The sequence below is a fragment of the Notothenia coriiceps genome, unplaced genomic scaffold (assembly GCF_000735185.1).
Source record: "Notothenia coriiceps isolate Sejong01 unplaced genomic scaffold, NC01 NC01_scaffold00033899, whole genome shotgun sequence".
Classification (NCBI taxonomy): domain Eukaryota; kingdom Metazoa; phylum Chordata; class Actinopteri; order Perciformes; family Nototheniidae; genus Notothenia; species Notothenia coriiceps.
Window position 1 is genome coordinate 237,853 of NW_011366600.1, and position 15,774 is coordinate 253,626.

Genomic DNA, 15,774 nt, shown 5'->3' on the forward strand with positions numbered 1-15,774 from the left:
CTCGGCTCGAGTTCAGGGCGTTCCGAGCTGAATAAGGGCGTCAAATGACGGCAAGATGCCCCCCTGGCGGAAACGCTGGTGCAAACCACATTGTGAATGAAGCAGTTCAGGATGCTGTTGTGATGCTGCAGCAGCCTTTTGGTCAAAATCCCACAATAACTATCAGTTTCAGGATGCAGCTAAGAAACACCAGAAGATGAAGTCGACAGAAAAGCATAAATCAGGCTTTCAACATAAGTCTTAAGGGCTTCTGTGTGGTTACAAATATTTTCACCTGCCAAAACAAACCAGTTGGGGCTCCAAAGAAAATCATACCAAACCCATTTGTTGTGAATAGGGCCAAGAACATCAACACAAGTAATTAAACATGCTTTTGTGAGTCGATGTTATGATTGCCTTTTTATATATTTAACATGGACGGGCCATTGTTTGAAATGGCAAATGTTTGGAATGTCAGAAGATTGAGATGGCTTTGCAATCAAGACTTCAATATTGCACTTGGGTCTTTGACATCATTGAAATTAATAAAAAGAGCTAAGAGTACAAACCCAAAATGTAAGAGAGGACTAGAACAGACAAAGGAAATGAAAGTTCTGCTTACAACCAAAGATGTAAGAATCACAAAGTGAACAACACAGGGCACATAAGTCCTCTGAGGACAAACAGGGGGCCGTTGTTATAACATCTAGCCTGACATCATATACGACACAGCAGTTGAATATAATAAATCAAACCCAGGCCTATGGGATGCTGACTGAGGCTTTGTGTTGGTCTATTCAGTCAGGATTCAGAGACCTGTCTCTGGTTGCCTGAGGTGACAGGAGGACCGTCACCAGGTGTGTATGGGTAATGAAATCAGTCCCCGCGGGGTAAGGGTGATAGAAGAACAACAACACACAGGAGTGGTATCAGTTCACTCCTGCCTTTATAGCCTTCATTCCTGACCTGCCTCAGAGATTCTGGGTCAGTGGTGGCTTTTTAAAGACTTGATAAAGTCCTCCAAAGAGTTTGGTGCTGCTAAATAGGCCTGTGATGGAGCCTGACACCTTTAAAAAGGCTCTGTCATCTTCATTACTGCTTTAAGATGTGATACACTTGAATCTGTTTAGACACGGTATTGTAATAGCGAGCTACACATGAAAATATATCGGGTGGTATGTAAGATACCAAGAGTTGAAAACCCCCTCAAAAACACTATTTCTCAAATGCGACATGTGTATATTAACATGCTCTCGACACTCTTGAGAATATAAAAAAAAAACAGTTGTTACTGTCAGCCTAGAGCAGGGATGGGCAACTTTGATGGTGGTGGGGGCCACATAATTGATGTACTGGCCACCAGGGGGCTGCAGATTCACTTGGAACACACACACACAAAAATTCCATGTGTTGTAAGTAATTATTAACAAATATACTAAGTCTGACATCTTCATTGACATTTTACAATCAAAGGGAACATCCCCCAAAAATGGGAACATCCTCTAATAAGCTCACTAAACAAATATCGGTTCACAGAAATGTTATTTCATTTTTACAAGTGGCATGTTTGTATTGAATAGGTTATTAAACAGTGGAATAAAACTATTTTAAACTATTGGAAAGCACGGAAAATCTGTGTGTATTGAGATTAACTATTAAGATGCCATAAACATGAAGTCATGAACACTAACCCAGACATTAGTTGTCTAACTTGAACCTAAAACACTTGTAGCCAGTCTCTGCATTCCCCTTATTCCACAATAAGGGGAATGTCAACACAGACACCTGTCAGCCCGCACTCTGCTGTTCCTCAGCACCACTCCCCCTCCCTCCCGCTGAAATTATGAATGAAAAGCGTAGTAATCATAGATAACACGGCAGGGTCCGTGACAGTTTGTTTTCATCTGATTTCAAATAAACAAAGTCTTGGTTTTAAGAATATTAAACTTGTTTTGCCAAATTCGGATGATAAATACAACTTTTAAGCTTGTAAAGGCATAATTACAAGAGGCAACTTAACGTCACAGCAGGCATAAACAAAAGCCGGTGTTTCTTGTGAGGGCTTCCCCGGGAAACAAACACAATACACACAAATGCGTCACAGATTATTTCGCGGTATTTGAAACCATGTACGCAGCTCGCGACGTAACTAGGAGTCTAGTGGACGGTATCAGTACTACAAGTAACAAAATATATATATTATTTTTTTTAATGTTTTTTTTAATTAATTACGTTGTTTATAAATTATTCTGAGGGCCGCAAAAAGAGGAGGTGGGGGCCGCATGCGGCCCGCGGGCCGCCATTTTCCCATCCCTGGCCTAGAGGCAGCATTGAGAAATGCAATGAATATAACACTGATGATTGCTTGGTTTAGACAATGCAAATGCATGTGGCCGCTGATGACAATAAAGATTCAATAAACATGAAGGGATTCAACAATATGGCTTAACCAAGCCTTCATGCTGTAAATAAACCTAAAAATTACTTGGAATTTAATAAATACCCAAAAATCCAAACATAAGAAGCACTGATATCTGCCGGATAAAAGTACAGCTGTTGGCACACAAAGACAGTAGGCAGCATTATTTCATGAGTCATCACATTTTTCTGTTGTAGGCTATGACTACCAATAGGCCTTTGAGAAAATAAGCCAATGTTAACTAAATGTTAGTCTAGTCAAGTAGAGTAAATCTGTACTATTAGAGCTGAGAACTTGTGATCAGATGAACAACACTCATGTTAACGTCAGGTCTGAACAGGGTTAAGTTATCACTAAGACATTTATCAGTTACATGTAATTGATTGAAGAGTATGGGGGGCCCACAGCCTTTCTCTTTGCCGAGGCCCCATAATCCCTACCAACGCCCCTGCTACATTAAATCACTCACTTTATGCAACGGTCGCTCCAGATCACATTTTTTAAGCCTTTATGTAAACCTGCAGAGCTGTGACAGCATTACAACAACATGCAGCAGATAATCAGCCGGCCGTCAGGGGTTGAAGGCTGACAGGAGCACAGCTCACTGCAGGATGACAACGTCAAATGCAATGAGGGCAGGCAAGTGTCATGATTGAAATTCTCCCAGAACAAAACCTTGTTTGTGTGATTATTGTTCACCAAGCTCGCGATGAGGCAAAAATCCATTCCACATGATGCATTCATTGTTTGCAGCCAAACACGCAACAGGCCCCACAGCATTCACAGCTACTGTACAATGGCCCTGGCCAAAAACAACTGAGAGCCTGCTGCTACATTAGGAGAGTCCAGCACAACAAGGTGCAATATATACTCTTTAGTTATTTTTGTATTTAGGCTATATCATTACACATTAAGAAAGCAACTTTTTATTTTTAAGGGTTATAATGTTCACTCAGTATTGGGTTTTAGACTCAAGTAATTATAGGAATTCAATATAGCAGAAGATCAGAAAATACCAATAAAATCCACATATTGACAAACAATGACAACAGCCACAAAGTAAACCCCCCAGAAGAACTTAAAGAATGTTGTTGGAAAGATTTCGTCAGAGTCTGAGTCAAATAATTGCAGTTTGAGTAACCTTTCAACAGGTGACGAAGCAATCAAATCAAACTGCGGTTTAAAGGAGAAGGCGCTGCAAATACATGCTGCTAACCAGTAACTAAGGCTACACAATGACAACAAAACACCTGTGCGAAAAAGGAATCAAAGTCCTGAGGAGTTAACACAGTATTTGGACTCTGTTTTGTCACTCACCTCTATCCATGTCTGCGCCTCCTGAAACGCGGAGTCTGCCGCCGCCTCGCTGACAGGGGGATGCTGATGAGACTGTCCTATGTCTGCAACCGGACTTGCCATTGGCAAGGAAGCTCTTCTCTCAAAGTATAAAGTAAAGCCTTTACAAATGTGTGAAGGCAGCTCAATACAGCGTTATTCCACCAGACTTTTGGGTTGGTCAGTCGGTTCTCCTCAGTCTGTTGTAGGTGTTGCAGCAGCAGCAGCACCGGCGAGGCGAGCGGACCAGTTGCTGCTCTCCAGTGTCGCTCCTGGTGGAGTCTGTGAGGAGAAAACCAGCGTCAAGTCACACACAGTCAATCACAGGGCTTCCGGTGTGACCCTTCAAAATAAATGTTTTAGCCGAGGAAAGCACAAATAATGTTTTTAAAGTATTTCAATAAATGCAACAAGATAATTCCTTGTTAGACAAACAAGCTGTGGCTTCTGCCTAATGCAAATAATATTTTGAGATCTTATTTCCTGTCAAACTACTTCTGTTTTGATAGTTATAAGATATGTTCCATGCTACTATGTCCCGTTAAAACAGAATACAGGAAAGTCCTTACTCTTAAATGGACTCAAATTGCTATTAAACAACCTTGGTAACTGTAGTTTGTAAGGAGCAATTGTTCTGTTTGTGGTTTGTCAGGTACACATGTATTGCTGTAAAGCTAGCTAAAAACTGTTTCAAAACAAAAGCTTTAGCCGAGGAACATACTGAACAATTGTCGGCCTCCAAATACAACATAAATACTTTTTATTAAACCAAGGAACAACAATAGATATATTTGTTTATCTCGCTTCTGCCCATTTAAAATATCCAATTTCCTGTCAAACTACTCCTGTTTTGAAAAGCTATAAGATATTCTCCATGCACTACTCTGTCCTGTTAAAGCTAAAAACATGAAATGTCTTACTCTGAAATGGACTCCAATTGGTATTGAGCAACCATGGCAACTGTAGTTTTTCCGAATTAAGTTGCTTTTGTGGTTTGTCACGTTCACATGTGTTAACGTAATGTTAGCTAACAACTGAGGTAAGCTAGCTAGATAGTTAGTTTCTTGATTAGCTTAACCAATGTTACAGTTTTGCTCCTGTACATGAACTCGAATAATGTTGGACAAGCCTGGTAAGGAAAAATTGAGGGCGGTGGAAATTCGAAAACCCTGGTACAGACTAGGTTATGTTAACTTCCGTTTTTATTCTCCCAGACAACACTTAACTTACCGCTGTTTTGAAGACATTTCAAGGTTCCTCAGATTCATTAATCCAAAGGAGGGAAATACTATTTAAACCGCTTCACAATTTAAACTGTGTTTCCAGTTGCACGTCTCGAGCTCAACTCCAACGGCAACCGGAAATGAATCTTATTCTGTCTTTATTTTGGCGGTGACGTAACATCAATGGTAGGGATTCACACATCCAAAAAAAAATGTTGTGCAGAACAAAACAGCAAGAAACGTGATTAATTGTATGTTGTATATGTATTGAAAAGGTGTAGCCTTATATTTATGTTATTATTGGACAGATTTGTAGGGAATTTATTTGGAAATGTCTCTAAATGGGGGTGTTTCTCAAAGTGTTCCTGTCATGTTTTTTTACTATTCAGAACTAATGTCATTATTATGAGCGTTAAATGCTGATGCCTTTCTGATTTTGATATAGTTTCCTACCCATTTAAAAAAAAAAACTTTATTAATCAAGAATAATTTGCAATAACATAACATTGAATTGTGCAAATACATTATGAAATACATTTCCATTTATGTATGAAGTGTTTGCTTAACCAGATCAAATTACCAAAAATTACACCTTTTTTTCCTTTCAGCTTTCAACCACCCATTGGTCTCATGGGTGTATTATTATTTTGAAATCCACCTGCCATTAGTTAAGGCTCTTATGTTGGTAACAAAGCCGCGTTGCTTCCGGTAGTAGTGTAGTTGTATCTCGCTGACTTGACGCAGCTGGACTGACAGGACTACTTGCACGCCGCAGTATGATCCGCTCCAATGGCCAAAAATACACAGAGCAGTGCAGCCAATGAGGGCAGCAACACACAGGGGATCTCACACACACTTTCACTATGTGGGGCAACCGAGAGAGCAGAGAGTTCACTGATTTAGAGCAAAAACAAAGAGCCAACTCTGATCTCCAACTACATTATACTGTTTTAGAAAATGTCTGTATGTTTGCTCTCATAACACTTGCATCAGTTTGATTCTGGAACATAGCTAAAAGAAAAAAATCGATATAACTGTAATTAAACTAACTGCCTTTTGCAATTTACAGTCAGGTAAACTAAATTCACCTCTACCAGGTTTATACCAAAAGATGAATAAGCCTAATGACATATACTACGGAAGGCCCTAATATAAACTTTGTGTTGAATTAGAAAATCCATATGTGTTTTAATGATCAATTCAAATACAAATTCCTCAGTCAGCTAGATGTTTAGTTTCTGTTGCCAGGGCCATTGTTAAGGCTATCTTGGGAGATAAAAGGGATCCTCTATTTGGCAAAAAAACAAGAACAAACATTGTTTGATTAGCTTTCATCTTGTATTTAAATTTGATATCTCTTCCGCTTCTGACATGTAAACATAATCATTTGTGTTAACTGGAGTGTACATCCACGTTAATGTATACGAACTTTGGATTAAAACCAACTCTTTCGCTCCATAAGTATTTTAATGACATGTCTAACACAGTCTTAAAGTGTAATATATAAGCTCACTTTGGTCAATGAAATGATTTAGAAAAACAGCCTACACAATTATTATTATAGTCACACACACATGATTTCACAATTTTAAAACACTATACAAAACAGCATTCAAAGCTATTAGAAACTGTATCCTAGGTGAAATGACAACCACATAGACTGTTCTGGAAACTGCAGCATACCAAAAGTTGTCCACAGGCTCTGTGTAAATATCTCTGCTGACCTCTGGTGGAATAATGCAGCAGTGCTGAACACAGGGAGGAGGAGCTTCAGGCAGTGTGTGTTTGTATGTGTTCAGTTGTACAGAAGGTGTGTATTCCGTCGCCACTCCCCTTTCCTCAGGCTTTGATTTCCTGGATACCAGAAACAGTTCAGTGTTTTTCTTTCATTCAGTCTTTCTCCCGAAATATCTGTCTTTAAAGGAAATCATGGTTTGTTTTTCAGTCAGCCGGCTGTTTCCTTTATGCTGCTCACCCTCTTGACTTCCAGGAGTCACACACCATCTGTGTATGACAGGACACACTCTTAAATCTGGACGGGCAAAGGGCAGCTTGGCAAGTAGTACACCTCTTCTGCACATGTTATTACTCATTAATTACTTCTGTCTGAATAATTCCTTCAATATTCATCTAAAAAGGTTAATTTTCTTTGTTTTAAAAAATGACTAGAACTTTCTTACAATGTTAAAGACCTCTTATTCAGTCATTTTTTGTTTCTAGAAGAGGATGCTCATAAATCAAGGACATTACTTCCTAATGAATAAACAGCAGATGTATTCAGTGAAAGCATTTCCTGCAGTATTTGATCAGAAGTTAAATATGTCTCTCTCTTATGAATTCTACTGTAGTTATAGCTATATGTATTACCATAAAGTGTCTGCAGAGGGCGCCAGAGCTCTGTGTTTTTTAGAATTGATTTTATTGTTTACTTGTTATCAATAACCAATAATTATAACAAAAAAATAATATTATATTTAACGCGAATTTTTGAAAGCTTTTTGCCCATTGCACATCCTCAAATAAAATATTTTGGATTATTACAGAAAATAAATGTAGTGGCAAACAAACATTTCTGAAACTGCAAAGTAAGACTGAAAAGGACACAAAACAACTACAAATGACTCAAGATTAGAACAAAGATTCAACACAAATTAATAGACATAAAAAGGCTATAAAGGGAAGCTAAACAACAAAACAACCAAGTGGGTGCAAAACGACTTGAAACATCACAAATACAAATAATTGACTACAGGCGATCTAAAACAACAAAGTAGAAACGTTAAATAGTTTCAAAGTGACCCCAAAGTTAATAGGCACATTTCTACAACATCTGTAATTCTTTCAAACTTAAGTAGAAAAACATGTGAAACAGTTAACATACAACTTACAACATACAAAACATTGGACATTTATTTTTGTATTACTATTTCTAGCAGCAATCAGAATCAGAAAATAGCTAGCTTTGTGACAAACTTGCTTAAAAAATCTGTTGAAAATAAGGAGAGTTTTTACTTTGAACAATTGATCTGGTCATTTGCACAAATAACTAGAGGTGTGATTGATTGAACCAGAAACAATAAAGCCAAAAATAGCAATTCCAACAACTACATTTATGTGATACCAAATGTGACACTTCAGTCTCATTCCTGAGTTGATTTCCGCTGATCTCCTTTCAGGTTTCAGCGCTTCCTTCTGTCTCCTCCTGAGTTTTAAAAATGTGGCTCCTGGTTGTTTCCGCCCCGCTGCTTCCCGCCATCTTCATGGTGTCCAGGCGTTATCGAGCCAAAGTTTCCGCGCTGTGCCACCGAGCCCTTGCCTGGGCTCTGAGGCTGCTGAGAGGGAGAGTGTGTGTGAAGAGCACCCACGCCTTCGTCTTCTCCAGATGCACCCATGGCAAAGCTGACAGCGTCCTGCAGACCTATGATCTCTACGCCAACACACACCCCTCGCTCTGCATCAGCCCACACATGAGTCAGTATGCTGACAAATTATTTTATTTGGCAGTGCATTAAGCTACAAGGCAATGTCTTTATAAATCTGGGCAGAGAATTTCTATTAAAATCGAACAGATCATTACTTTAAAAACACTTTTGAAAGTCTTTGTAACTTTCAAAATTAACTGTAACACTTGACTGTCTCACCCTATTTGTTTTCTATATCACCATACATCTATTTCAATATCTATGTCATACGTTCTTCACATTATATTTACAATACACCACTCAAATGGATAGTTCAGATGTTTTTAAATGTGGTTGTGTGAGGTCTTATCCATAATCAGTGCATTATCTTAAGTAGATGACAGTAAGCATGGACCAGTTTCGAGAAGCAGACAGATGCTACAGTGTATGGCACAGGAATAAAAGAAGTACAGCTATGGAAAGGGGTAACATACTTAGGACACCTAAAAGAAGCCCCACCCAAATCAATATCAGTTTGAAAGTGTGCTGTATTTAGAATATGCTTGGCTTTAGCAATCAGAATCAGAAACTGGTTTATTACCAGGTAGGTTGACACGTACGAGGAATTTGACTTGGTGTCGTGGTGCATACATAAAAGTTAAAAAAACTAAAAAAACAAACACAGATAGCGAATAATTTTAAGAACACTATATTAAAAAAATTTTTAAAAAGTATTTACATTGAAATAGAATGGAATACAATTTAAAATATGTGCAGCAAAAACACCGCACATATTTATTGTATTCCATTCTATTTCAATGTAAATACTTTTTAAAAATTTTTTTAATATAGTGTTCTTAAANAGGAGGCAGGTAAAAAATGAGCAAGCGTTTATTAAAAGTAAATCACAGCATTGCGACAGGTGATTTCCACCCACATAACATATTGCCAGGTGCATTACCAAGTTGATGTTTTACTACTAAATACTTAAACACTGCATTAAATATCTCAAACAACTTTAAAAGGTCAAAAAAGGTGCAGACTTCCAGCATCTTACAAGCATACCGTATAAAAAAACACTTCGGATGTTTGCACTTAAGGCTGCGTTTGGGCACTGTCACCTGTGGTGAATAATTAACCAAAGCACTTAACAAAAGAAGAATAGCAAACAGAAACATAGCCTCAGCATAGTCAGAGTATCTTTAAGAGGTATAGGTTGACTCAATTGCTCATCTCTCATGAAACAATTTGTATAACAAGACAGCCTGGGGCAAGTCAGATAGCATGCTAATTTCAGTAGACTCTCAAACACAAAACATAGACCTCTTTGACCTCAAATTGATTCCTCTTCACATTCTGTTGATACCGCTGATTCATGTTTTGAATGTTTGAAACTCAATTTTTTACACATTGCAACTCTAAGTGTCACACAGAGTCATTGACGGACGGTATAACATGTATATGAGTAAAAATGTCTGCATAACTTTGACGCTCACAGCCAATGTAGATGTTCATATCCGTTCCTAGCAGTGCCATGTGGGGCATCGGGGTATGAAGGCTGGACCGTTGTGCAGAGGGCCCAAGGGCAATGGAGTGTTGCTCCTTTTCAGAGTATGATTTATAATTGAAAGCTGTGTTTACATCAGCTCTCCTGCGTCCGTAGCACAGAGAGCAGTTCAAAGCCTGATGAAGGGGGATACCCGAAATTGAACCCATTAAAGAAGGAATTTTTGGGGGAAATTGGAGAAAGGGGCGAAGGTTGGGGTGGTCATATAGCTTGTTGTTTACATTTGATTGTACATCATTGTGTATACTGCTCTAAAGGAGGGCAAGGAAATGTTAAATCACGTCTGACAGCTAAGAGATTGACCACGCCCTGCTCTGGTGTGTTGGGGAGCTTTGGATAGTGAAAGCTAATGAGCAATCATTACAGGCGGTCTACTTTGTGTAATTACAATCACATGCTTGCTGTTTGGGGACATTCTGTGTACAGCGAGAAAGTATTGTAATTCTGGTATTGTCTCTAAATGCCTGACAGGATCAAAGAGTCATCTCTAAGTGTATTTGTTGTAAGGAAATACAGACAAATATGTAAAAAAAAAAAACATGATAAACAGCATGACACATGAATACAAACACAGATTGCATGCAGGCAACAAATGCCCCCGCTTTTCACTTGTGCAAATTAGATTTAAAAAAAAGTTGAGTCAAATGACTGTGATTTACACCATGTTATTTTTCTTTGTTAACTGGAATATCAAATGCATAATTAAAAAACTAGAACACTGATTCAGAAACTTTCGTTTAAGATCTACAAAGAAAACAAATTGGACATGAATCTTTATTTTCATCATCGTGCCAAAACACAAATTGCAAACCTGCTTTTAGTGGATAAAAAGAAATGCACCGACACTAACACCCACCCTGCATGTTGCTATTTCCTCAGTGAAATGCTCCAGATTGCTAATTAGCGATAATAACATTCAGTAGTTTGACTTTCATGAGTGGGCGTCACCTTTTTCCAAATGGCACGTGTCTAAATTTAGAATGAAAGTTGCAAAGTCTGAGACTAGCTTTGCTTACAAATCAGTTGGAGGGTTATGCTTCTGCAGTTCTCTAAACAGGAGTAGTATTGCCAGCAGTAATGGAAAGTAACAAAGTACATTTACTCAATTATTGTACAGAAGTACTTTTCAGTATTCCATTTAATGTTCTTTATCATTCTACTTCTACTACACTATATGTTTTTTGACATTCTGCATAATGGGCACTTTCACTGTTGATATTTGAAGTACATTGATAGTACTTTATATTGTTCTGAAAAAGTTCATTGTGCAAAATGAGTACTTTTACTTTGAGTATATTTTGATGCGAATACTTAAGTATAATTTTAAGGACTTTTCCTTGTTGTGGAGTATAAGACAATAATATTTGTACTTAAAGGTCACCTATCATGCTATTTTTAGGCAATAGCATAGGTCTCAGATATATACAAATATATAAAAAACATGTCTATGAAGTGTTTTGCTCAAAATACCAAATAGATCACCCATTCTAGCCATGCCTCATATCCTTCTATTTCATTTCCTGTTTTAAAAGGGCTGATTTTGGGTATAAAGCTTTAAAAAAAATAAAAAAGGAGGGGTCTGAGCTCATGCGGGACCCAGCAGCTACTGTCTAAACTAAATACTGCCGTGATGAAACGCCATATCATGGATTATCAAGGATTATTTCTGAAACAGTTTGGAGCTCAAAGGCTTTCTCTCTTGCCGGTTATACCACAAGGTGAGTTCCTTTTTATTTCCTGCTTCTTCACACACATGCTCTCCAGTACAGGTTAGCTCTGAGTGTTAGCGATGCTAATGTAAACATGCACCGTCGGGCATTGTTTCGATAGCAACGTTTCTGATAGGGCCGTGGGTGTAAAGCCAGCCCACATTTCCGATATTACGTCATATCGGACGCAAATCTGGATCAGCTCCGTTGTAGCCCCGTTTTTAGAGATTTGGGTACGGAGGAAAAGAGAGAGGGTTTTATTTTCTGACGCTGCGTGAGTTCCCTGACACACCAGGGACACATCTTTATGTATAAAAGACATCAAAAAGTGCATTTTGCATGATAGGTCCCCTTTAAGTAAAGGATAATGAGTACTTCCTCCCACACTGATTACCAGTTGGGGAGGAGTCAACAATCCAATGCTTTCCTGTATAAATTGATCAATTTTTGGGCTCATAAAGTATTCATGCAACTCATCAATTTGTTTCCATCTCCATTACCTGTTTGGCTTTGTAGAGATGTTTACAGTGAACAGTTAAACTAGATGGATGTACAAAGTTCTTATCCCTGGGCATGTACTGCATAAACTCCATATCGAATGTATAGCATCTGATCACTTACACCACTTTCCCCCCGCGTCTCTCTTTAACTGCAGTCAAGCTCTCTCTAACTTTTCATAGTTTTACATTCATCCTGCTGTTGTGCAACAATAAAGACTTAAAGTCTAGACCCACTCCTAGGCTCCTGGAAATATCGCATTTAATTAAATTTCATTTTCACAGCAATATTATTTATTTAAATGCTGCACTAAATTGTCTCTAAACCATGTAATGGCTTTCCAGCTGCTATGAGAGCCTCAGCAGTGCCATTAGAGGCGATATCAGGAAACTGGAGTTGTGCCCAAAGGATAACAGTGATTCTCCTCATTTAGTGAATGCTGAGACTCTGAGTCCAAGACATTATGGCCAGTTTGTGCAAGAATGCTGATGTGTGTCGAAAGACAAAGGAAAGGGTTAGGGACTCAGAGCAATTTTCCCGAGAAAGATTATTTTTGATTGTAAACATTGACATTGGGGACTGAGAGTACAAATCACATCATGCACAAGAAGGAGTGTGCATCAAAAACAAATCTTGAATAAATCAGAACGCAAGCTGTTCATTTCCTGTTTGCTTCAACAAATATGTTTACTGGTTTTAACTGAGCTGCCCTTGAGTGCAGGAATATTGCAGTTCCTAAAAAGGTTGACATTTCCCTTTACGGGATTTTCTATCAAACCCAATTCAAAGCCTCAGCTTGTATTGTTTTAAAAAGCAGAGAGCGCCATCCAGTGGTTACCAAGTGATCTACATCTAGTGGTGTTTTTCTTTGTTTCTTTTGTTGTGAGGAAAAGGGATGGTGCAAGCCCTTTGTGAATGTGCTGATATAACACACAAAAGAAAGTCGTGTTTTGTGTCACCTGAAATAATGTGTTACATTGGTTTTGTAAGCCATCTGAGGGGCAACAGAAATAATAAGAGATCCGTAATATAATACTTTCCTTTTCTGCTTTTAATATGTCGAAATGGAATGTCATTTATAGCACGAATACTGTAAACATACAAATATAGTAATAGACACATTATATAAATAAAGCATTTTTAATTGTCAACCAACGAAAAACAACAACAGCTTGACAAATTCTAGAAAGTAGTTAATGTCCCCTCCTTTAATTCTTTGACCTTATGCCTTTTATGGTAATATAAGGAAGTTTAACACTGTTGGTTGATCTAGTCCACACAAACCACAAGCCCTCACTTCCATATGCATGTTGTATCACCTATCTAACCCTGTGCTTCTCTTCTGGCAGAATATCTCCGTCACACCCTGGCGCTCTGATTTGATGCAGTAGCAGTCGGACCTCGCTCCGATGTGATCCAGGATTTCTCTGAGATCTCTTTGCTTCCTGTGGATCAGCAGGACGGAGCAGCCGGAGGGGCGGAGGAGCTCCTCTCTCTCCAGAGACAGCAGGTCAGGGAGGTAATGCTGGGGATCGTGGTCCATCAGCACCAGACTGAAGCCCTCACTGCTCCCTTTATCAAGATCAGTGAGTAAAGAAGGCAACGTTCGGATGGCCTCGGCTGAGCTAGAAGTCAACACCTGGAACTGCAAAGAATACAAGAGAACAGGAAGATGGGTTAGAATCTCTCCTTTAAATGTTCTGTTAAGAGTAGCAAGTTTGCCACTCGACCTCTTTATTTATTATATCCTTAATTTAATCAGGAGTAGAAGACTCATTGAGATTCGAAACACTCAAGACAGACAGCAAAACAAATAAAACACACAAAGACAAATCTAAACAAAAAACAATTTTTTATGAAAGACCTGCAACTATACCTGCTTCCAAATGATTAAGAATCCCTTTCATTGTGTCCCTTGAATAGGACCAGCTTTTGAATATGTACTGTATATGATTTGCAACAGATTCAAAAGAGAGGGCGCAGTATATTGAAATGCCCTTTTTTCCCCCTTCAGTGTGGACTTGGAAGGAGTAGAGTACCATAATTTTCGGAATATTGCGGTTTATATAACGGTGCGGCTAATCTATGTATTTTTACAGCTAACGGCCACTAGGGGACCTCCTAAATCTATGGATTTTACAGGTTACAGTCCACCACCTTTAACTCTATGGGCTCTATGGCCGGTCCGCGCCCCCCACCTTTAAGCGCCGGGCTCCAGCAGGAAAAGCTGGAGGCCGGAAAAGAGTGAGACAGGTAGCGCGCAAAAGCAAAAGTGGAACCGAGAGTGGTACGAGAGACAGAACGAGAGCAAGACAGACAGACATTACGAGAGCGAGACAGTTTGTCACCGTACCACTGGTTGAAAACCACTGCTGTAGATCACTGCCGGTACGTGCGCTGGGAGCGCACCGTTTAAGTTTGAAAGTTGAAAAGTTTGTGTGTCTGAAACGCTATGTGATATAGTACAGTTTACACAGCACAGTACATGTTCTGTAGCTACTATTGCACTAAATGGTAACACTTGAATACGTTATGCAAATATGCAACTTGTTTGTTGAAATGTTAATAAATGGGAGCTTCCTCAAACAGCCATCTCTTTCCCGACAATCCCCTCTGTGCACGAACCCTTACATATGGTAATTAAACATTAAAACACCTGCGGCTTATAGTCCAGTGCGGCTTATATATGTACACATCATTCAATTTAGCTGCTGTGGCTTATATTCAGGTGCGCCTTATAGTCCGAAAATTACGGTAAATCCTGGGATGCAGACCAAGGATAGCATTATATATAAGAATAGTCCAATGGTTAAATCCAGGGGTCACAAGGCAGACCATCCAGGCAGATAATACAGAGAGCATTTCGGGCTTTGATGTTACTAATACATCTCAGTGCATCATGGAAGAGCGTATGCAGGGTTATGCATGTTTATAACATTGGAAAAGTCCAGCACAGACATGATTACAGAATAAATTCAAGCAAAAGCAAGACTTGTTTCTAAAATAAAACCCATTTTTAACAGTATTTCATCAGTTACTGATTGTAAGGCTTGAACGAGAAAAAAGTCATCAACTGTGTTTCCAAAGCACTCGTATTTGAATGTGGTAAATAGAAGAAGCTGATCCACTCTGTGTGTACCTGGGAGTGTTTGAAGCCAGACACCAGAATGATTTCCTCCCCCAGCTCTGCAGTGAGGGGGTCCAGCTCCACTGTGATCAGTCTGCCAGCAGGGGGCAGCAGACGCAGCAGGCGCACAGAGCTGTACCCACAGTGCATCCCCAGCTCCAACACCAGGGGGGGGCGGACCCGCTGCACCACCTCCTCCAACACCCCACCTGACAGAGAGGACAAGGACCAGGCTTCACGATGACTTCAGGAGCCACAGGTCCCCGTTAGAGACACTCACTGCATAGATACAATAATAATACATCAAATATAAAATATGTGCGGTGTTTTTGCTGCACATATTTTAAATTGTATTCCATTCTATTTCAATGTAAATACTTTTTTAAAAAATTGTTATTATAGTGTTCTTAAAATTATTCGCTACTATATTTACTTTTAAGTATGCACCACGTGACCAAGTCAAATTCCTCATACGTGTCAACCTACCTGGTAATAAACCAGTTTCTGATTCTGATT

At 39.1% G+C, this 15,774-nt stretch overlaps 1 protein-coding gene across 1 annotated transcript; it reads right to left on the reverse strand.

Annotated features, from left to right (window-relative positions):
• Positions 1-13,280: 13,280 nt before the first annotated feature.
• LOC104961886 (transmembrane O-methyltransferase-like) lies at positions 13,281-15,502 on the reverse strand (the record flags this gene model as incomplete). The annotated part of the gene is made up of 2 exons (XM_010790244.1): positions 13,281-13,776; positions 15,271-15,502. Coding segments are annotated over 2 exons (562 nt in total), but the record flags the coding sequence as incomplete, so codon positions are not given.
• Between the last annotated feature and the right edge of the window lie 272 nt (positions 15,503-15,774).